General features: G+C 42.3%; 3 protein-coding genes across 6 annotated transcripts; 1 reads left to right on the top strand and 2 right to left on the bottom strand.

Moving 5' to 3' along the window:
* Positions 1–247: 247 nt before the first annotated feature.
* On the bottom strand, positions 248–6,147 carry LOC136562074 (CDC42 small effector protein 2-B-like). 3 transcript variants are annotated; one of them, XM_066558687.1, is made up of 4 exons: positions 5,458–6,147; positions 3,867–4,073; positions 3,339–3,440; positions 248–2,803 (listed from the first exon to the last, which is right to left on the bottom strand). In XM_066558687.1, exons 2-4 carry the CDS (start codon positions 3,918–3,920, stop codon positions 2,729–2,731), a joined length of 231 nt encoding a protein of 76 aa, XP_066414784.1. In that variant the 5' UTR covers positions 3,921–4,073; positions 5,458–6,147; the 3' UTR covers positions 248–2,728. The 3 variants fall into 3 exon arrangements, with proteins under 3 accessions (XP_066414784.1, XP_066414786.1, XP_066414785.1); XM_066558689.1 differs by having other exon boundaries at positions 5,474–6,147; XM_066558688.1 differs by having other exon boundaries at positions 5,518–6,147.
* A 2,418-nt stretch (positions 6,148–8,565) lies between these two features.
* On the top strand, positions 8,566–11,387 carry LOC136562372 (nicotinamide riboside kinase 2-like). Its single transcript, XM_066559157.1, has 8 exons — positions 8,566–8,705; positions 8,853–8,943; positions 9,322–9,367; positions 9,507–9,693; positions 9,931–10,002; positions 10,691–10,797; positions 10,998–11,089; positions 11,197–11,387. The coding sequence occupies exons 1-8, from the start codon at positions 8,680–8,682 to the stop codon at positions 11,200–11,202; spliced, it is 627 nt and encodes a 208-aa protein (XP_066415254.1). The 5' UTR covers positions 8,566–8,679; the 3' UTR covers positions 11,203–11,387.
* A 359-nt stretch (positions 11,388–11,746) lies between these two features.
* On the bottom strand, positions 11,747–20,371 carry SQOR (sulfide quinone oxidoreductase). 2 transcript variants are annotated; one of them, XM_066559155.1, is made up of 10 exons: positions 20,273–20,371; positions 18,735–18,980; positions 18,219–18,389; positions 17,692–17,745; positions 15,953–16,147; positions 14,872–15,081; positions 14,221–14,404; positions 13,347–13,414; positions 12,333–12,511; positions 11,747–12,130 (listed from the first exon to the last, which is right to left on the bottom strand). In XM_066559155.1, exons 2-10 carry the CDS (start codon positions 18,960–18,962, stop codon positions 12,073–12,075), a joined length of 1,347 nt encoding a protein of 448 aa, XP_066415252.1. In that variant the 5' UTR covers positions 18,963–18,980; positions 20,273–20,371; the 3' UTR covers positions 11,747–12,072. The 2 variants fall into 2 exon arrangements, with proteins under 2 accessions (XP_066415252.1, XP_066415253.1); XM_066559156.1 differs by lacking the exon at positions 20,273–20,371 and having other exon boundaries at positions 18,735–19,031.
* Positions 20,372–21,766: the final 1,395 nt, after the last annotated feature.

Here is a 21,766-nt window from a genome sequence, read left to right as displayed (position 1 = left end):
AAAGTTTGATCAATTGGTATTATTTCTGTATTTTATTTCAGTCAAGCTCAAAAATCCACCAAACCCCACAGTGGAGTAAGAGCTTGCATAGAACAGAGAAGACTTGATGTAAAATTGTGCTCTCTAGTGGAGAAATTTCATTCTGTGCAATAAAAGTTCAAGCCATGCTGATCCATCCACTTAACCAACAGGTTTTCGGTGCAGAGAAAGTATCAACATTTTCCACAATATGAAAAGAGTGCAAGTGCCCAGTTCAACATATTTATTATAACTCATAAGATAGGCTCATACTGAGTTACATGACAGATTACAGGTACATAAGGTTTCTAAATATAGAACAAAAAATACCTAAGCCCTAAGACATGTGTTATGTTTGTTAGATTTTTAAAAGTAATGATACTTTTCATGTACTAGCAAAACATTTCTTTTTAATGATGTTGCACTTTATTATGGTCCTATATAATATTATATAGTCTGATGAAAATAGGTTACTTTCACACCAGATAGTGCTACTTGGTTTACATGATCAAAACTAGGATTTTTCTCTAAATAGGTGTTTAATAACAAATTTTCTATTCGTTTATTTTTAGAGAGAAGAACTGAAATATTCACCAACACCTTTATTTCTAGTTATACCACTAATTTTAAATCTGCTGAATGGGTCTTCAAGAAACCCAAACTCCTGTTCAATGTGCTTTCTTACAGTGTTCACAAAACACAGCCCATTTTCTTCATGACAACTGTCCTATCACCACTTTTTCTGGGCAGGTATAGATAACTGAATGCATTAACTATATAATAGCAGATTAATTAGAATCTATTCTTTCAAACAACTTGGCCACTTTCTGCTTCCTCAACACTATATAGGATTTAGATTCTTTAAACTCTGTATCTTAACTAGGCTGTTAGAGTATATCTCAAGTTAAAAGACAGAAATGTAAAAGACTTGCAAAAGCTAAATGTACAGTCAACGATGCTAATTTTAAAATATATTAAAATTTGGTGTGCATTCTAATTCAAGGGTAAGGATCTAGCAAGACATGGATATTAGATTTCTCTTATGTGGTTACAGAATGTTATGATCAGCTGTTGACTGTTACAGAAAGCAATACTCCCTCTTCCTTTTTGAACCTAAAAGATAAAATATGGGGGAGGGGAAAAGCTGGTTTTTTGAACATATCCAGAAACACGGAGCTACCATTCATGTTTTAAGTTCCCTAGTATACTCAGAAAAGGCAGCCTAACAATTCAGCGAAGCCAGCAGCCTAGATTTAGGAAGTATCACAACTAGAAACAGAATCATACAAGTTAAAAGATTTGACAGCTATAATTTTTTGTAAATGGAAAAAAGTTCGTAACTGATCTTCTGCCGAGAGCAAGGGCAGAGTTTGCTGACTTCCAGCATAACTTGTGCTGATATGGCATCAATTTAAACACTTATAATTAGTTAATCCCATGAGAGCAAGCAGATTTCCTGTTTCTACAATGGCAGTCATACAGAATTCTGAGCTGGGGAACAATTGGCAGTGATTGGGTAAGACTAAAACCGAGTCCTGCTTCAGCAGTTTTGTCATGTCACTTAATAGAAAGATGAATAAGAACTAAGTAATAAACTGTAGTTTGAGTATGTCTAAATATTTATGGATATTTATTTAAATATTTATGAAGTGCTGGAACTCTGCAAAGTGCTGTTTCCATTTAATACTCTCCTGCAACTTTTCACAATTTTCTTTAAATTTTCTTTAAATGTGTGTCCTTCGCATGGCCATATCACTTACACCACATGCAAGAAAAGATCAATTTCATATAAAACAGACAGTCTTGAAATTAAGGAGCCAGAAAGACAAGCAAGATATCCCTTGAAGTCCTGTGTGGTTACAGTTACAGAGAGGTAACAAAGAGAGGGATCTTAAACGTGTTTAGTTTAAAATTCAATGGTAGTCAAGCACAACTAACACACACTTGTTACCATATTGTAGCACCACTGGAAGTTAACTGGCAGGTACAATTAGCTGTGTTGCAGTAATTGTGTGTGTGCATGGATGGGAGGCAGCCCAGTCACTGAGGGACACAGCTCTTGCTCTAAGTCTCATTTCAGAGTCTGAATGTTTGCAAAAGCTCCATTTTTAGATACGAAAGTGTTATCTCGGCAAGGCAGAAGTTTCACTGTGTTTTGCAGACTCAGCTAACTATCCTACATTAGAGTTCATTCACTATCAAAAGGCATTAAAAAATACCAAAGATTTATGCATTAGGTTGTAAAGCATCTAAAAAACAGGTCCAAAGTTATCTGACAGCTACAAGGTCATACTTAGCAACTCAGTTTAGCCCATGTAAGAAGTGAAATCATGCGATACCTTCCAATTAAATGTCCTCTGCATTTCCTGAGAGGAGAAAAAGATGCCAAAATTCCAGACAATTCATACTGACCTCCAATCCCATCTGATATGAAAGCTTCGAGAAGCTTTTGGGACAGAGTTAGGAAGTCATCCACAGTGACAAATTACAGTTGTTACTACAACACTACCATGAAAGACCATTTTAAGGATAATTTACAATAACTCCTTCAGATGATATTGTGCAAAGAACACCAAAGCTTGTACTGACCTATTTTTAATTCAGGTACTCTCCCTACTCCATGATAACAAGGTTTTAGAGAATATGAAAGCACAGTCTAGTCCAGGGAGTCCTCATAAGACAGAGTAGATTTCAGCTTTCTCTCAGTTTCCTATATTTCAACAGTTGCAGAAGTCCCATTTGTGTAGCCTCCTTTAGACTTCATGTGGTCCTGAATTGACACAGCCTAGGGAAAAAAAAGCCTATTAAAAGACACATCTTATAAATTCTGGTTGCCAGAGCAATTATTAAAGGCATCAATTTGAGAGGACAGGTGGGCCATATGTTTGCAGTGCTGAGTCCCAACAGTAGGGAGAAATAATAACTAAATCCAGGACTGTTAAATACTATTTTAAGTCAGTGTTTGAGATCCGTTCTGCTATACAAAATCCACTTATTCTTACATCGCTCACCCTCCACAGCTTTGACTTCAAGGTGATTTGGTTCTAGTATCAAGTGCATCCATAGAATCTGCATCCAAAAGTTCTCATAGTGTGTAAAGATACTGAGGAAATGAGCATTTCCTTCTCAGTGTATCTCCCACAGTATCTCATATTTACAAACCAAAAGACAGTTCTGTTCTGATGCTACTCTATTGATGAAAAAAACAAACCCTCAAGATTTTTCTCTGTGTTATAATTACCTAGTATTTTATTAGCTACCTGCTCTGCAGGTTACTGAGGGGAGATGTGTGCCTCTCCCCCCCCAGAGTGCCCACTTACTGAGGAATAGTCACTGCTCATCTCCCTGGCCCCGATGTGCGCAGTGTGCACAAAGTTCATGGGCTCTCCTATCATATTCCGGTCCAGCCTCCGGCGCCTCTTCTGTGAGAAAATAAAATATCTTAGGTCTCTATTCAGAAAACATCAGCAGCCTTCAGCCAGAAACAAGTAGCCAAGATAAAAATAGATAGCCAGGACTGACCCCAAATGACACCTCATGGCAAGCAGGCTGAAGTGTCAGACTGTTCACAGTAGGACACTATGAAAGTCACTTTTATTCCTGCTAATTGAATACCAGCAAAAGCTTTCTTTACTGCTGGAAAGTCAGGGCCTGAGAACTGCAAACAGTCACACTGTCTAAGTTTCTGGCAAAGAACACACAGTTCAAACATAGCTTAACAGGACTGGTTTTAGCTTTTGCATTACTTTGCCCAAACTAATCAAAACAACAGCAATGAAAGTGCTCCCATGTAACTGGAAGACAAAATTTCAATTCCAATAAAGGGTGGCAGTAGTGCATCTACCTACCGGTGGGGGCTGTTCACCATTGCACCAGTTAAAACAAACCAGGAACTCAGTCATTATATTTCTCAGTAGGTAAAAAGGTCTTGTTAAGTGCAATTCTCTGGGAGTTTGAGCAGTGCAAGGACAGTACAGTTCCTAGAGTGAGCTTAGAAAGGAAATGCTTGTGCAGGTTCACTGGTAGAGATCACAGAATGCATCTGATAAGTATACCTGCAAAGAGATTAATATTTAAATTTATATTAAAATATATCAAAGTTTTGTAACAGTTATTGAGCAATAGGCAGTTCCTAAGACTAAACCAAGACTGTTGCATTCTTAAACACTCCTGTAAAGGAGAGGAGCATCAATTTAAAATCACTATGTTCACGTCACAAATCAGGGTTAAGAACTCTGCATATTTACAGACAGTATTGGAAGTTCTTTATAGAAAGGTGATTAAATCAGTGCTAGAATTAAGTCAAGTCTTGTTTTACAGTCTGTGATCTGGTTATAAACAAAGCTAAGCAATACTTATGAATTATTTTTATAAGTAATTTAAGTTATGAAACTTTACTGTTCTGTAAGAAACCAGCTTTGAACAGATTAACCTGCTAACATTTACAAACTGAGGCCTTACATATGTATGGTTACTCTACTTAGATAGGGAAAAGCTCAAAGCAAAGAGCCTTCTACAATTCCAAATAGCCCTTAAAAGAGAAAATAAAAGCCTTGCATACCAGCAAGACAACCATGCATCAGAGGCTAGAGCTTCCCAGAATGTATCAAAATATTAACAAAGCAATCCTGAACTGGAGACACAACCAAGAAACTCACTGACCCTAAGTAGCACGAAGCCAGGAGACAGCCCAACTTTTAGTAGTTACTGACTTTTTTTTTTTTTTTTAATGTATCTTTATTGAAAGCAAGCCTTGGGTTATAGAGTAGCCTTTCCTATCAAATTTTTCATACCCCAGATCATTAAAACAATATCACAACTGTTCGTTAAAGAAAGTTTTTTTTTTGAAGCTTACAGCTTAACAGAAGTTAAACAGTATAGTTTCATCAATTCAGTCTTTCTGAACCCCCACTAAAGCTTTCACAGCAGACCAGCATAAGCTTCATAGGCATTTCCTCCTTCATGGGCATTTCTTATGTAGTCCCACAATTATGTAATTACCACATCTATTTCTTTCACTTTTGTGGCTTTCTCACATTTCATCACGTCTCACTTCAAGCAGATTTTTAAAATTTCTGTGATTTATCTTTCAAAGCATGCTATTTCTGCAGAATGTCTTATGTTATTCCAGTTTGTCCTAGGTGGTTTAATACAATTCATTATCTGCCTCAATTATAATTTTTCACCTCATGCCCTCACAATGGTCTTTACCACCACCGAGAGGGACAGTGGTTCACACAACCATAAAGACAAGCACAAGTCAAAGCTTTTGCCAGCACTTCACATTAACTGCGGATTTTTGGGGTTTGTTGCATGTTAACGAGACCACATCAAAGCTAAGCTTTTCTTAAGTGTGTCAGTGCACAGAGATCACCTATTCGGAAAGCAGAGTGACTGACGGACCCTGTGCCCATCCCCAAGCACCAGCTGAGCGCCTACCGTCCTCCTGCCGTACCCCTGTGTGTGTGTCCATCTCCCCGCGTGGGGCTCCGTGCGTACCTCGGCGCTGCCTGCTGCTCCCGGAGAGTCCTGACAGGATGGTGTGTCCTCATTCAAGCGCTGGCACACACCCAGCTCCCGTCTTGGCAGCTTCAGCACATTTACAGTTCATATTCCTGGGTTATAATTAGTCCTGTTGGCTAAGCAAGAACGCTCCGCTGCGCTCCCATGCCCTGCGGCGGCTCCTCCGCTCCGGGAGGTGCTGCACAAGTCTCCAGTGCACTTCACGCGTCCCTACAGGTGTCAGAAACGCAGAGAGGAGACCAAAAATAGAGCCCTGCTCTGGCGTCAGATTTGTGCAGCCGTGCAGTTTTCTCAGCACTCCCCATGCAGCCTGTGGCTCACTTCCACCCTGCGGCAGCTCTGCAGGTGTCCTGCTGGCACACGGCGTGCTGAACGCCTTCCTGTTGTCTTTTACATCAGAACGCTTCTTTTCCTCTGCATGACTCAGAGAATCATCCCCCAGGACAGGAACGTTTGTGCCAGGGCATGGGACACCACCTTGCTCCCAGAGACTCAAGGTTTCCACAATAACCAGAAGAATTTAAAAAACATCTTAATGTTTCCAGGCTCACCAAAGACAAGCAAAAGCCAACAAGAATCCCCGAAGCAAGGAGAAAACAACATTTTGTCACAGTTGGCACACAGACCAGAACGGGACAATATCCTGTTGTTCTTTCTCTCTGTTTTTCACCATGGCAGCAGTATCATCCAGGCGAGGAGACAAAGGGCCTGGGAATGGCTAGCACGCGCAGACACGGCCCTGGATGTGCTGGCAGGATGCACAGCCCTGCTGGAGCCCGGGACTTAAAGTGCCCCAGAGCTTTGGGAATGCTGAGATAAACTTCTCCGAGTGTAACAATCAATTTCTCCTACCATTGCTGTGTATTAAAAAGTATTCAAAGTCTTCTTGTATTTTACTTGTAAAATATCAATGGAAAATATTGGCCTGAATTGAACCAAAAACCTGAGTCTTTACATAATCAGGGGAGACATATGGTAATGTTGATAAATAACATCACTAAAGATAATTATTCTTCCCAACTGGCCTTTAGACTCAAGGTCAGATCATGCAAAATCCTTGCCTCGAGCTGTTAGTGCAGGACAATGAGGGTACAGTTAGTGAATATTGTCACAGGCTGCCATCCCCCTGCCCCAGCTCAGTGTTCAACTGGGATTTCTGCTGGGCCCACTTGCTGTCATTTTCACTCCAGCTCTGTCAGTGCTGAGTTCATGCAAGGAGCAGTGTATTTCAGCCTAAGTGCCTTTCTAAAAACCACCATGCTTCTAATTTGTTCATTATCCCTCCTTTGCTTGCTTGACATCAACATCATGTTAAAATCCTCAAACTGTTGTATGTTTACATACTTGAATGACAAGGTGTGGCAAAAGACAGCAAAACTTGTATTAGTTTTGAGCGTGAAACTTGGAGAGTGCATCTTGCTTGGTAAAAAGGTAAAGAGTACAAAACAATTATTTAGACTTTGGAAGAACCTTGGGGCCAAAACAGCTAAAATCTGCTGTAGAGTGAACTTAGCTGCATTCTGATTTTACCAGTGTATGTACACATTACAGGGATGCATTCCTCAAACGATATAATAATAATGCTACTATGTATCATAAATGCATATATTGGTCCACCATCCTGGAGCTTTGCAGAAAGCTGGGAATAAGGTTTTACCTGTGTAGGATTTTAGAATCCTACTTGTGTAGGATTTTTAACCTAAGAAATTGGGATATACTCTCTGAGGACACCCTTCTTTCCAAAGCTAAGTAGACATATATTTAAAAAATAATTCTTCGAAACCAAACCAACTAACCAAAAATAAAAAAGACACCAAAAAACCTCCTTACACTTAAAACCCCCTAAACCACAAAAAGGCAGTCCCTCTGTTTAAAAGTGAAAATGAGCTAAATTACCTTAATCTTGAAAATAAAAATTTATTTTCAACTAAGTGTCTGTTCCCCTTAAAATAAGAAGAAAAGCCAAGAGACCAAAGTGTGTGTTCTGTTTGGAAGTTAAAACAACTGCAAGAGAAATCAACTAAGGTTTGCTTGCAGTTTTACCAGAAAAAAACAGTAAAAATAATGAAAAAAACAAGCAAATGGTTGGCAACACATCCACCGCCAATAATGTAAACATGTTGAACGGACTAAGTGGCTTGTAAATTATGAAATTTACTGTTACTAAAAAAAAGCTATGATCATAAATTTCCCTTCTTTACAGAAGGAAAAAAAGCAAACGGTAGAGTTCCTCAGGCACAGCAGAGGAGCGAAACGTGACAGCCAAGGAAAAGCATATGAGGGCAGCAGGAAAAGCAGTAATTGCCCTTATTTAGAGAGGGCTACAGAGGAGAATCTCTCGGTGTCGATATCGCGGTCGGTGTTCCCCGGGCCTCCCGAGGCCCCGGCCCGGCCCGCGGAGGCGCCGTGACCTTGACCCAGCGATGCTCGCGGGGCTGCCCGGGACAGCGGGAGGGGGCGCCCCGCCGCTCCCTCAGGAGCCTCGCGCGCCCTCACGGGGAGCCACGGCCGGTCTCGGCCCCAGCGCAGCTCCTCACTGCAGAACCTGCAGAACCGGGCCGGTGTCCGGAGCGGGGTCCAGCCGAACCTCCGTCAGGCCCGAGCGCCCGGCATTGCCGCAACTCCGCCCTCACAGGAGGGGAGCGCGCGTCCCAGAGCCAGCAGGGGGCGCCACGCCCCCACCGTTCCCGCCTCCGCCCTTCCCCGGCGCCGAGGCCGTCGAGCTCCCCCGAGCGGTCGCGCTGTAACACGGCCGGACGTGAGTGAGCGCGCCCCAGCCAATCGCCGCGAGCCGCTCGCGTCCCGCCGCCTCCTATTGGCTGCGCGGCGGAGGCGGCCGCCCAATGGGCGCGGCGGAGCGCGAGCGGAAGGCGCGCGCGCGCGGGCGCCGCCCCCCTTTGCGGAGCGCGCGGCGCGGCGCGGACCGGCCCTGCTGCTGCTCTGAGCGATCATGGCGCTGCCCAGCAGTTGACGTTTGGCTTCTCCCCTCTCCACCTTCTCCTCTTTCTCCGGCCCCTTCCTTCCCTCTGCCCGGGTCCCGGCTCAGGCACCTAGACGGCCGGTACCGGAGACACCGGGTCCCCCCCGCCCCTCAGAAACAGGCAGTAGGAGTCGGGCCGGGCGGCCGCCGGACGCGCCATGAACATCATCATCGGCATCGGCGGGTGAGAGCCGGGACCGGGCGGGGACGGCGGCTCGGGCCGCGGGACGGGCGCGGGTCTCTCGTCCCGGCCCCTCCCGGTGCCGCAGTGGGGGTGGGGGGGTGGACCGGCCCCACGTGGCGCTTCCCGACGGCCGCGCTCTCGCCGCAGGGTCACCAACGGCGGCAAGACCACGCTGACCCGCCGGCTGATGCGGGCCCTGCCCAACTGCAGCGTGGTGCACCAGGATGACTTCTTCAAGGTGAGCGCGCCCGCCGGTCCCTGCAGGCCGCGGGAGGGCGCGGGGTGACCCCCGCGGGCTTCCGCCCGCGCTGCTGGCGCGCTGCCCGCCCTGCGCCGCCCTGCCCGTGGCTGTGCGCTCCCGGCGGGGCCGGATAAGGCTGCGCTAGAGCGGGTCCCCACGGCTTCCGTGCTCGTGTCCGTGGGAAGATAGAGGAGCAGGCGGCTTTATCGTACCGCTCGTTTTATCTGCATGCAAAGGAAACTGGTGGAGAGCTAAGATTCCCCTTTGTAGCTTCAGGGTTTGGATCTTGAATCTTGCTTTGAAACGGGTATTGAGCTTCTCAGTAGTTGTCCTGACCAAGCAGGTTTGTTTATTTTTTTCTTGTTACTGTTTCAGCCCCAAGATGAGATAGAAGTTGAAGATGGGTTTAAACAGTACGATGGTAAGCCTTTGTTAGTGTTTTCAAAGCATAACTCAAAATCTTAGACTATATTGATTCTTTATGTGCACTGTTTTGTACTGACTGTATCACTAGATGATATTTAATTGCTGCTTAATGATAGTTGTCTGTTTTGTCTTAGTGATTAGTGCATTAGATATGGAAGCTATGATGAGTACCATAAATGCTTGGATAAAAAACCCAGTCAAGTTTGAACGTTCTCATGGGATCAACAACACACTGGATGCCCAGATCTTGGAAGATAAGGAGAGAGAAAATGAAACAATCCACATTCTTATTGTTGAAGGTTTCCTACTTTATACCTACAGGTAATCAATTGCACCTTCATACATTTAGATTTTTACATTATTTTATGTAATGGGCAAACCTCCAAGGGAATAAAAAGACATTTCTAAACCAAGAGTTAATAGCTGGCATTGACTACTGCCAAGTTTAGTTGTCATAAGTCTAAAGGTGGCTCTAAGTACAGGAAATGGATATAGTTTTACTTTTCTGGGTTTTGCTACTAATTAGTCGAGGTGTAACTAAACAGGTGTCTCTTTCAGGCCACTGATTGATGTGTTCCACCATCGGTACTTTCTTTCCATTCCATATGAAGAGTGTAAAAGGAGAAGAAGGTAAGTTTGCCCGAGTTCTAGCCCAATAACATCTAACTCATTCAAGTAATACTTTCAAAGACTTTAAAAGACTTTAGCATTACCCATTCAAGGCTTTGTTTCTCTGAAGCTTTTAGATGAGAAGGAATAAAGGCAAATGTAGCTGCTGAGTTAGAATACTGTAGCTTCCTTCACCAAACTGACCTATGACTTCCCACCAAGCTGTTGTGTCGTGTATGTGACGCTCCGTTTCTGCACACACCTTTCACTAGGCTTTCTACTATGCTGGTTTTCCAGTTACACAGTTCCCAGGTCTCAAATCATCTGAGCTTTTACATTTGGCTGTGTTGTTGCACACATACTCTGTTCTTACTGCAAATAAAAAATTATGTTTCAAGAGGAATAAGCAGACAGCTAATTTATCCAAAGTTCTGCTAAAGCTTTTAAGAGTTTATTCACCAATATTTAGATCAGTCTGTCTTGGGAGCTCCTTTTGCATTTTAATCACTTTTAACCTGCACATCAAATTTCAGTTTATTTGCATAAATTGATGCTTGCAGCTCTTGCTAACTCCGAACTCCTGATAAGCTCAGGCATCAAACTGGAGTCAGTGGGCTTAGGCTAATGTGTAGAGAAGCCCAATGAAGGATCTGTCATTTCCCTGAATTGTTATTGGAGTACTTGTGAGTAACAATGCCTTAATTTACAGTTCAAGGAATTACACTGTACCGGATCCACCTGGATTGTTTGATGGCCACGTTTGGCCTATGTACATCAAGCACAGGAAGATAATGGAAGAACTTGGAGTTGATGTGGGTATGTCTTTAATGACAAAAGCACTTTATGAGATTGCTTTTCAAACCTGTGCAATACATACTGGTTAGATGCATGAGGGGAGGTGAGGCAGGTAGAGGGAGTATATTTCTCTGATGCCAGCTAGGTGCATGCTTTTTAAGTGAGGATCTGGCAAGCATACAGAGACATTGTTACAGTTTTCTTATTTTACTTTCTTTAAGTGCATTTGAATGGGACAAAATCAAAGGAGGAGCTGTTTAATGATGTGTATGGACAGATCCAGAATAAGATTGAAGAACTGCTTAACACCCAGGTATGTGTCCAGGTTATGTTGCAATTCAAAGGCAAACGTCTTAAAACCTGTGTTGGAAAGTATGAAGCTGTAACTCAAAATATGTTCACATCTATTTTTTTGTTTAGAAATAAGCTGCTGATTCTTGTGAGTGAAGATAATTCCTGTTTGCTCCACGCTGTCTACCTGACTGCCTCTAAAGTTCCAGCTTCTGTGAAGACTCAACTCCCAAATTCAACTTTGTTCAACCTTTCCCTTGAAAACTGAGTTCTGTATGGCCATAATTAAAAAGCACTTCCCCCTTGTCTGTGATCCTAAATTTTGCGTCAGTCTAGTTTGCCTTCTCAGGTGACTCTTTTCATGATGTTCTTAGAGTCACAGGTTAAAACATTACAGTGGAACTGATGTGAAGTGGTTCAGCTGTCCTAGGAGAGTGTGTGTATCTATATACACACACACTGCTTTGACTTCTCTGCTTTCAAAACTCTGCATGCATTCCTCTAAGAATTAGGCAGCAGGTATGCTTCGAGATTAGGATTGACGTTCTTCACAAATAAGAGAACTGGAGACTTTCAGGCCATTTTACTAGCGTTGAATAACTGTTCAGTCCAGTGCATGCATTGATTTTGGATGCAGACAAATCAGTTTAGGTTCAGGAAGAAAACTTTGCATACAGAATTGCTTTGAAAGTATTTATTCTAGCAATTCCTGTAGTAATCTGTAGGGTAAGGCAAGGTCAGATTCCTGTGCAAATACAGAAGTAGTTTAAGTGTCAATTTACATAAAAGAGCATGGGAAGAGCACTAAAAAGGCTTTAATCCATAGCAGAAGGAAATGTAAATTAACGACCAAAGCCTGATTTAAAAAAAACAAATTTAAATGTCTGCCAGGTACTCCAAGAGGGAAGATATATAGTGATCCAGTGTGAAACCAGTCCACTTCTTTGGAGGGTTTTAATCAATGCTGAGAACTTGAAGACTTGAGGACTGCTTGAAGAACAGCAGTTACTTCAAGCTCAGATGCATCAGCTTCCTGATGGGAGCTGGTCCTCCCCAGTATCCCCTGGAAACAGAGAAAGTTCTTTCACATACTGTCAAAGTAGGGCCTGGGGAAAGGTCTTTTTTCTTATAAGATACTGTACTGTGAAGAGATGAGCATTAGAGTGTTGCTCTGATCACAACTGAGGATGTACTCTGCTTGTACTCTAGCAAGGAACTAAACCAGGACAGGTCTCTATACCTGATTGTTTTTCTTCAATACTTACTTAAGTAGTGCATTCCAATAGAGCAGAGGCATCATATCAGCTTTCATGTGGTACATGGTTCTTCTCTCCTTACTCTGGTCAATGGGAAAGGTCTCCAAAGGCTGAGCGTTGTAGTCAAACTCAGCCAGAATCACCTTGTTGTAGCCTGTCACTAGTGGGCAGGATGTGTATCCATCATACTGCAATGAAATATACCCACTTCTCATTATTCTGACCAAAGCCTAAAGGCCATGGTTAACATTCACATTTCAAAATAACTTTCAAGGAGGTTTCTGCATTTCCAGTGTAAATATCAGTGAAACTGCTGCTAAGCCAGTTCTGGTTTGTTAACCCTAATACTAAGCCACTCTTTCAAATGCAGATCTGCTTAACATTGCTTAAATTAGACCTAATCTAGAACAAAATAGGGCATAATGTCATTAATGGCTGGTCATTGTAACCAGTGGAACTGGTGACCAGCAGATGTGGATGAGAGCTGGTGTTTGTTTCAGCAAGGCACAGGAACTTCAATGAGAATTTCCAGAGAATTGCAGGATATTCAGGTTAGTGCTCCCAAGGAAGCCATGTGTAAAATAAAAGTAAAGGCTCAAGGACAAATTTGAACATAATTTAGGCTTAACAGCTGTAGTACAGAAGCTTCAGTTTACCTCCTTAAAAGATCATATCCTACATGGGAGAAGCAAGTTTGCAAGAGTTTTTCTGGAGCAGGTATTACCTTAACAGTGTAAGTAAATCACTTGCACTGATGAAAACCCTGACTAATCAGCCTCTAACCTTCTGTCAACCTCAGAAGTCAGGGCTTCAAAGAGGTAATACCTTTCAATGGCAGTATCATGTACTGTGCAATTCCATTACTACTCTGACATGCAGCAAGTAACCATTTAGCACCACAACTGCAGAGGCAAAGCCTTTCCTACCTTCTGGTTCACACACTCAGCTGCTTGCAAGACTTCCTGCATAAGAAGGGAGAAAACATTCAAGAGAATTTCTCCCTAAGACAAGAACTGTAAGTACCTTTTTAACTGGCAACTTGTTCTTCATTACCAGAGAAATGGTTTTATCAAGGACTCCAGACTGTGCAGCTAAATAAAAAAGAAATAGAAATGTACTGTTTCAGCCAACAATTGTCATTACTAAAGCAAACAGTAGTACCCAGGCATTTTGTTGGACAATTCAGCTGCAATTGAACTTACATGTAAGTTTACTGACCCAGATTAAAAAAAAAAAGGACTAATGCTTTGTCCTCACTGTTTCGAATATGTTAAAGTTTAATGAAACTTGACCTGATATTTTTAGCCTATGCCCATTCTCCTATGATAAATTATACTTGCTCAGTCTTATCAAACACTGACATTCTGGCACACTGAAGTAGTGTTTCATTTTGAGTGCTGTAACTGTGGACCCATTTACTGAAGTTAAGTACTCCACCCTTTCATTACATTAATAACATACTGTAGAGCCTGGGGTTTTTTCTACTCTTATTTGCCTTTTATTAGTTGTGAGACCATACACTTAAAGTGTTTTAAGTGTGGAACCTGTGGCTACAAGGCCAGAACATGTGATTTTTTGATAGTGACTATCAGGTGACACATGCGTGAGGAGCTAAGATAAAGCAGAAAGGTTCATTACTGAATGGTGATGGAATACAAGAACCATTCATTATATGACATTCTATGAACACAAAAAAATAGAATTAGTTAATCTGTGAGGCATCTAGAACAAGAGAATTGTTGGGTTAGTGGCATCAACATGGTCTGTAGGTAGCTAGCTGGTCCAGGAGACTCTGGGCCAAAATTGAAGTCATGACCTCAGGAGTAACAAACTAAAAAAAAGCTTACTGACTCCACTCTTGTCATTTACACACACAGACCTACACATGCAACTTTACCTACAGCTGCAGCAGTTTTTGATGTTGGAAGGTTGGTGCAGTCTCCAATACCAAAGACATTAGGATACTTTTTATGTTGTAGAGTCTCCTTATCTACATCCACCCAGCCACTTGCATCTGAGACAGGACTGTTGATGAGTACAGCAGGTGGCCCCATTGGGGGTGTGACATGAAGCATTTCATACTGAACAGAAAGAAAAGACACTCAATGGTTAGTTCATCAGAACAAACTCTACCTGTTTGTATAAGGCAATAAACACAGTGTGGAGAGAGGGTTTCTTGGGTTTGTGTCTGTTTTGGGTTTTTAAACACAAGTATATAGAATGAAAATCTGCTCTCAAATTTCAAGTGCATCCTTTAATTAACATGAATCTTATCAAGCAACTCCATTTGGAAGAAATTTGCCTTCCTCCATACACACCTGAGACATTCCCATGGCATACAGGACTCCAGGCATTATTTATGAGACATTTTTTCTTCTCTCCACCTTGGTTTCAAAATTTTTAATGTTTTGCTAAAGTTAGAGATAGTACTCTCGGGGGGAAACAGCAATGCACAATGAGGCAGACTGTGTTATAACAATGTAAAAGTTACTTTGCAGTACACAAGGAAAAGAAATAGAACCAAATGAGGGGTCTGAAAGCTCCTGACCTGATAAACTTCAGTCTCTCCAGGTTTGTCCAAGTTTTCAAACACAGCTTCTTGCTTGTCTGCTCGAACTTCTATGAGGTTGCGCTTGTAGTTAACAACAATGTTCTTGTCCTTTATTATTTCAAGCAATGCATCAGCATATTTCTTAACACCAAAAATCACACCAAGTGAGGTGTTGAATATGATGTTTGCTTTGGAACGTTTTCCTGTCTGCAGGAGGAGATCCAATTAGCCTTTTCTATTAAGAAACTGTGATAAGAAGAGACAAAAGAACTGTGCTGCACTACTGAAGAACTGATAGAACTATTCATGCAGTTCAATTATTAATGAATGTTTAATTAATATTTCACAGCATGTTAGAAGGTAGACCCTTTCAGCGTGAGACACTGAAGATACCTCACACACACAACTCTTGAGAAGAGGTGGCTGCAAAGCACTGAGGAACTGCTTTATGCAGATCAAATTCTTGAAGCAGTTTAGTGTTAAAAAGCTTTCAAAAATCTTCACTTCTGTGCATAATTCAGGTACTCACCCAGCAGGCAGCTCATGAAACTTAAACACATATGAAGCCTGATGCTTCCACCTGTCGTTGTCTTTTGCTTCCACTAAGCTTGCCTGGCTAAGACTCCTCCTGATGCTGAGACAATGCACCACCCCAAGGAGCAAGCATAGCCACTTTTCAGACTAGTAGACAAATGGCAACAAGTATGAAGTACTTAAAGTAACAAGAATGATGTAATTCCAGCCAGCGTTATTTTGGTGCACCATTTATAGTAATAAATTAGGCTGAGAAGAGTTGTATCTGCAGCTCACCAGAAGCAGAGCAAGCCATTATTTCAGTATGAAATTCTGAACTGAATTTCTGAATTCTACAAGTTTCTCTGACATTAAATATATGTTAAATATTTACATACATTCCTTATACATTAAAAATGAAAAAGCAACTCAGTCACTTTAATAATCCTGAGTCACAGCACTCTCATGTCTTTTATATTTGTTTTAAAGATAATATGAAACCCTTAGAACAAGCCTTCCTTCCAACTGTGAGGAAAAGCACTGGCAGAGAGGGTACAAGACTTACTTTTCTCAAGTATGCATCTGCTAAATACATAATCTTCTGAGGAGCCCCTGCACACTTCACTGGAGTATTTGGAAAAGTGAAGATAGCATTTCCTTCCTTAAAATCTTGTAAAGCTCTCCATGTTTTCTCTACTGTCTGGGCTGAATAATTGGAACCTATTTTAGGGTGATTAAAACCTTCAGGCAAGCCTTTGATCTAGGAAAAGAGAAATTAGGATTTCAAGTACAGATGGCAAAAGTTTTGTCAACATTGACAAGTATTAAATACAGACTGAGAAATAACTACATAAGAAGTTTCTATCAATAAGAAAGTCCATATTTACTTGCTACTTGGTATTTTTAAAAATAGGCCTAGCAATAAAACAGTCATTTCCTTCAGAATTTAGTATATGATTTTGTAGATGTATATTTAGTGAAATTGGTCTGCAACATCTGAGCATAAGTCTTCAGAGCAGACCCAGTCCCAAGTTTTTTAGACTGAAATTCAGAGTAACAATATATAAACATCATCACAAGTAAAAATCATGTAAAAAAAAGAAGCATTATGAAAATTTATTAGGTGAATTAAACTCTTCTGTAATCAGTTGCAGATTTGCCTAGGATCATTTTGTTTTTACTAATCTACATCCAGTAATTATTTCCCTAATACTCCTACTATGACCCGAGCATCTGATTGTGAGAAAGGAAGTGGTACCCATTTTAAAATAACGGATTGCAGAAATTCTGTGAGAATATAGAGTCATGTTACATGCACTGCCATGTGTTTGGGACGTTCCAGTCTGCACCAGAATACACTGCTGGTGAAGAGAAACCATCTCCCTTTTTCAAGTGTCCACTTTTGTTTTGAAGTTACTCTGAGTTTTCATTACAGAGTGTGATTAACTGTGTTACATGGCTTCTACTAGTGAACACTGAATTTATTTTTATCAGCTTGTATTGAAGCAATAGATATGAAGACTGAGATGAGAGTCACTGAACATGCTGCAACTCCTCATTCCACTGACCTAAACACCAGAGCTTATTTGTGACTGTAGCTAACTGAGACCAGCTCTTGCTTGACATATATCTTGAAAGCTTTTCAAACAGATACTTAAATATATTGTCAGGTACTACATCATATTCAGGTCAGGGTAAAACCACAAGAGTCAAATTGCTCAGACATCTTGCTTTTGTGTTTTCCTCCTCCTACATATCACTGTGGTCATTCTTGCACCAACATTTTCCTCAGAGTGTCACTGTGTGCAGTGTACAGGAAACGTTTCACAGGGGAAGGGCCCCAGGGCCTATTTAAACTCAAGCCCGGTAACTCAGCTGGCTCCTGTAGAAGTGCATCCTTTAAGAAAGGTGAGGGTAGCTCAAATTAATTCTGCAGGTCAGATTTTACTGCCTGCTCTGTTTACCTCATCCTGTGTACATTAGAGATGCCTCAGACTCCAGTCAGCACACCTTATTATCTCATTATTACAGCTGCCTTAAAGCTCTGGACTTAACTTGCTGCCCCATCTACTGATATTGCCATAGAGATGCAACAAAGTTGTCATAAAAGGCTTTCCCAAGGGTAATTTGGGTTATTACACAGAGATCTGTGGTAGGAGTAAAGTCATTAGTCTGCCTTCTAGCTCTTTAATTCATAGTGTTCAATACCTTGCAGTATAAACAGTTCTGAAAAGCCATTTGCTTTTCTGAATGTACATGATGCTATTAAAATTAGTAAATATATGATTACTGTAAAACAAATACCTTTTCATAATGCAGACTAATTCCAAGAGCAATTATCAGATACTTGTAAGATACCTGTTGTGTAAGGAATAAAAAGAATTTTAGACAAAGAAACCAAAGCATTACATCAAAGTAAATTTCAGTTACCTGACAGCAACAGAGTCACAAGGAAGGAGATACAGGGAGCATCAGTAGCATAAATTAAGCTCGAAAAATTCTAGTTAAAATGCTAACTGCATTATGAGTTACACACATAGCCTCTGTTATACACAGGTATCTGGAGCAAAAATATTCTCTCTCTTCAGTTCACCATAAACAGGGCAAAGGCTTATGATAATAGTATTTTAAGTTGATGTTATTCTAACCTAGTTATCTACCACAGTTTTTATTAGAAAAAGATTTTAGGATCAAGTATATAAGACTAATTGGAATTTCCCAGCCTCCTAGAAGCTGGAGGCCTTGCTCATTAGGCAGTTCTAAGAGAATCTGCAGGAAAGGGACAGAACTCATGACATAAAATAAAAAACTTTTTTTTTTTTCATTATTACCCTGATGTCATTCTCCAGCCAGACATAGTTCTTATCTGGATCCAATGCTGTAACTTGAGATCTGATCCACTCAACACCTGAAGGCATTACACTTCTCATGGGACGTGCAGAAGCTGCCAGCTGCTTTGCACCACCACCAACCAGGGTCCACAGGGGCTGATAGTAATGAGTCTGAAATAAAAGTTCAAATGGACATTTCAAAATTGTTTAAAGGGACTTAAAGGCACATCACTCCAAATGCTCAGAGCAATGTGCTCTAAACATTGTACTATTCTTAACAAAAGAAGGTGTATAAACAGCTGTATAAGCAACCAAGATTTTTCCATTACAAAGCTGCAGGGATGTACAAATGTCACGAAAAAGAAAGTGTCATATAAAATCTTTTGAAAGATGGTTAGTTGGCTTACTTTCCACAGCTAAAAACATGTGGGGCTGCAGAGGGATGAGAATCAGACCCATCTGGTCACATGTAAAATGCTTATCCTTGACAGTGCTTTACAGCAGAGGGACACTCACCTTATTTGGCTCAACAACAGCCACATTTTCTGCCCCCACTCTCCTCTTCATCCGAGCACTCATGGAGATTCCACCAGCGCCTCCACCCAACACAAGTACTTCATAATAATCCCTGACAGCACACCTGGCTGCTGTGTGTAAGGAGCTCATCTTCTGCATTCCTGGTTTCAGCAGCCACACACTAGAACGGAGACAGGAGCAGGAAAACACTGCTCCAACTGCTGACATCTTTCATTAAGTGGGAAGCTAGGAGATAAGGAAAGGCACCAGTAACAATTAGAGGAGGCAGAATTTATATCTATTTAAATGTCTGGGTTAGTTTTCAAGGCAAAAATTATAATAATAAATTCCTCAAGTCATCAGGCAAGAATTACAGCTTTTTCATTTATTTACTCATTTATGTTACTTACCAACCGGAATTTCAAAATTACACCTGAAACCTCAAATATTTTCAAGAAAATCTGCTAATGTCAGCTTCAAAAATTCTCCACTACACCAGATGTAGTTCAGCAACTCATTCTGCTCCTTTATGTGCTATCTTGACATCCCTCATGTCTCTGTATCATGAGTTCTTTATAATTCTTTATAATCTATGCCCCATTATTAATCCTTACAGTTACAATTTAGGACAGAGAAGGAAAAATCCCAGAGGCATCCACTGTAAAACCAATGCTAATAATTTTGTTTTGCAGATGCAAAACATGATGCAAACATTTTCTTCTCATTCCCTCCCCATTCAGAACAAAACACCCAAATCCACGGGAAGTTAGTTTAACTTCAGAAGGCTGTTTATCATCTGTGCAGGCAGCTATTTAAAAATGTGCACTTCCATTTATAGATCTCTTTTCCCTTTCACTCTAAGGCTATTTGTTTGTATACTTTTAGAATAAGTCTGTTTAATACTGAAGAAAACGCACTTTAAAGAAATCATAGTTAAGACTGAGCAGGAGAGCTCAGTACCTCAGTATCTCAACTAGAGCCTAGAACAAACACGTAACCCAAGCACGGCAGTTCTTGCAGAGTTCTTTCTCAGTACAACTGCAATTTCTTCCTCTCCAGGGCACCTCCCGTATGCTAAGCTCCTCAGACTGCCTGCTTTATCGGACCAGTTTATTGAAGGAACTTGGAACAAAGAGAGTTAGACAAGTCCTACTGGCAAGAAGTACAGATCATTGCAACTATTCTTTAACAGCTAGTCCAGATCAGCAGTGAAGTACTCCACCCATGCACGTGTGCGAGCTCGGCGGGCAGCCCCGGCCGGCTCCAGACCTGCGAGCCCCTCAGCTCCGGTCACAGCGGCCGCTGCTGCTCCGCGGCCCCGAGGCCGAGGCACCCGGCCCGGCGGGGGGAGCACGGCCCTGACCACGGGGCCGGGGCACGACCCGCTCCGCGCTGGGCGAGGCCGCTGCGGCCCTCAGGCTCCCCGCAGGCTGCCCACCGGCACGGCCCCCGCCGCCTCCCGGCTCGGCCCCAGCGGACACCCGCGCTACCTCACGGCGGCCCGGACCCCCCGGGCCCGCTCCCCGCTCCGCACTCACCGCTCCTTGCGCCGAGCAGGGCGGGCACGGACCGCGCCGTCGGCCGTGTGCGATCGGCGCCGGTGCCGGGAGCGGCGGGGCGGAGCTCGGGGCTCCGGGTGCTGCCCAGCCGCGGGCAAAGGCCGCGGTCCGGTCGGGAAGGGCAGGGCCGGGTGGCGCAGCCGGCGGTGGTCGCGGAGCCCCCGCGAGGGCTTGAGCCGAGCGCTCCCCTCCGGGCAGGTACCGGTGGCCCCCACAGCTCCAACCCCTTGCTTCCCAAAGTTTTGAAACTCCAGTCCTAAACCTGGCCCCCTGCCAATCTCCGGTAACCCAGCCGTGCATTCAGCATTGGCCTCCATCCCAGGCAGCAGCCCAGTCCCACCTGGACACACACGGCACGCGTCACGCACATCGCCATTACCAACGGCAGAATCACCACTAATACAGTACCTGCCATGGAGGGAGCACGGCTACTTCAATATCTGAACTTTCTCCAGTTACTTCAATATCTGAACTTTCTCTGTGAGCACCAGCCCTAAACTATAATCTAGGAGCCCTTTTCCATAGACAGAAAACCAGCAAAATTATTAAGCTTAATACCACCAAAACACTTACTAGATCAGATCAATAAATAATAATAAATGAGCTCTGATGGAGTGCATCCCCCAGTGATAGGCAAAGGCTCTCTTTTCAAAGCTGCTGAACACCCAGAGTTCCTGGGTTTCACTGGACAGAAAATGTACTGAAAGAAGACACATATTTTTTAGAGTGTGTCATAGAGATCAGACGTATTGTTAATAAAAGAGACTTCTCTAAAGAGAAAAAGGCCCCAAGGTTTATAGTTACATCCTTTAAAACACCCAAACTGCCCATTTTTATAGTTTTTATGACTTTCTCAACTTCCTGTCCAGTGGCCTTTGTATAATCAGAGTGCAGCCTTTTTTTCACATTTTTTGTTCTAAGAGGTTGATCCTCATCTCTGTGCATGAGAAAATTGTTGGCCTGTTTTTTTAAACATGTATTTTTAAGACTGCCTTTAAACATTGCAGTATTTTCTTTAAGCTCCCATGCATATTTCCCCATAGACTGCTTACAGATATAGCCTGCAGTTTTAATTAAAAAAAAATTACTCAAATGAATTCCATAATTCAGAAACTCACAAACCAAACATGAAGAAACTCCTCACCTGCAGCACAGAGGCGTCCAGCAGCCGTAGGGAGCAAGCACTGCCTTAACCTTTCCAAAGTCCAGGCAGGATGAGAGGGTGGGAGCTGCTGTGAGGGCTGGGCACACACTGCCTAACCCTAACCCTGGACTACCACATTTATCTACTCCATAAGGAACTTTTTATAAAATCAAGCACGACTAAGTGTACACAGCAACAGAACTGCTCACTCAAGCTGTGCATGATGATGCAAGCATGTATTTTTAGATGTCAGTATTGTTAATTTCATCCAATAGAGCATTTACTTTTATGCATTAAGACTTACAAGAGTATTTGGTAGAACATCCTAT

This window comes from Molothrus aeneus, chromosome 13 (assembly GCF_037042795.1).
Source record: "Molothrus aeneus isolate 106 chromosome 13, BPBGC_Maene_1.0, whole genome shotgun sequence".
Taxonomy (NCBI): Eukaryota; Metazoa; Chordata; class Aves; order Passeriformes; family Icteridae; genus Molothrus; species Molothrus aeneus.
The sequence above is the reverse complement of the archived record's forward strand: the minus strand, read 5'-3'. Positions and strand labels throughout refer to the sequence as shown.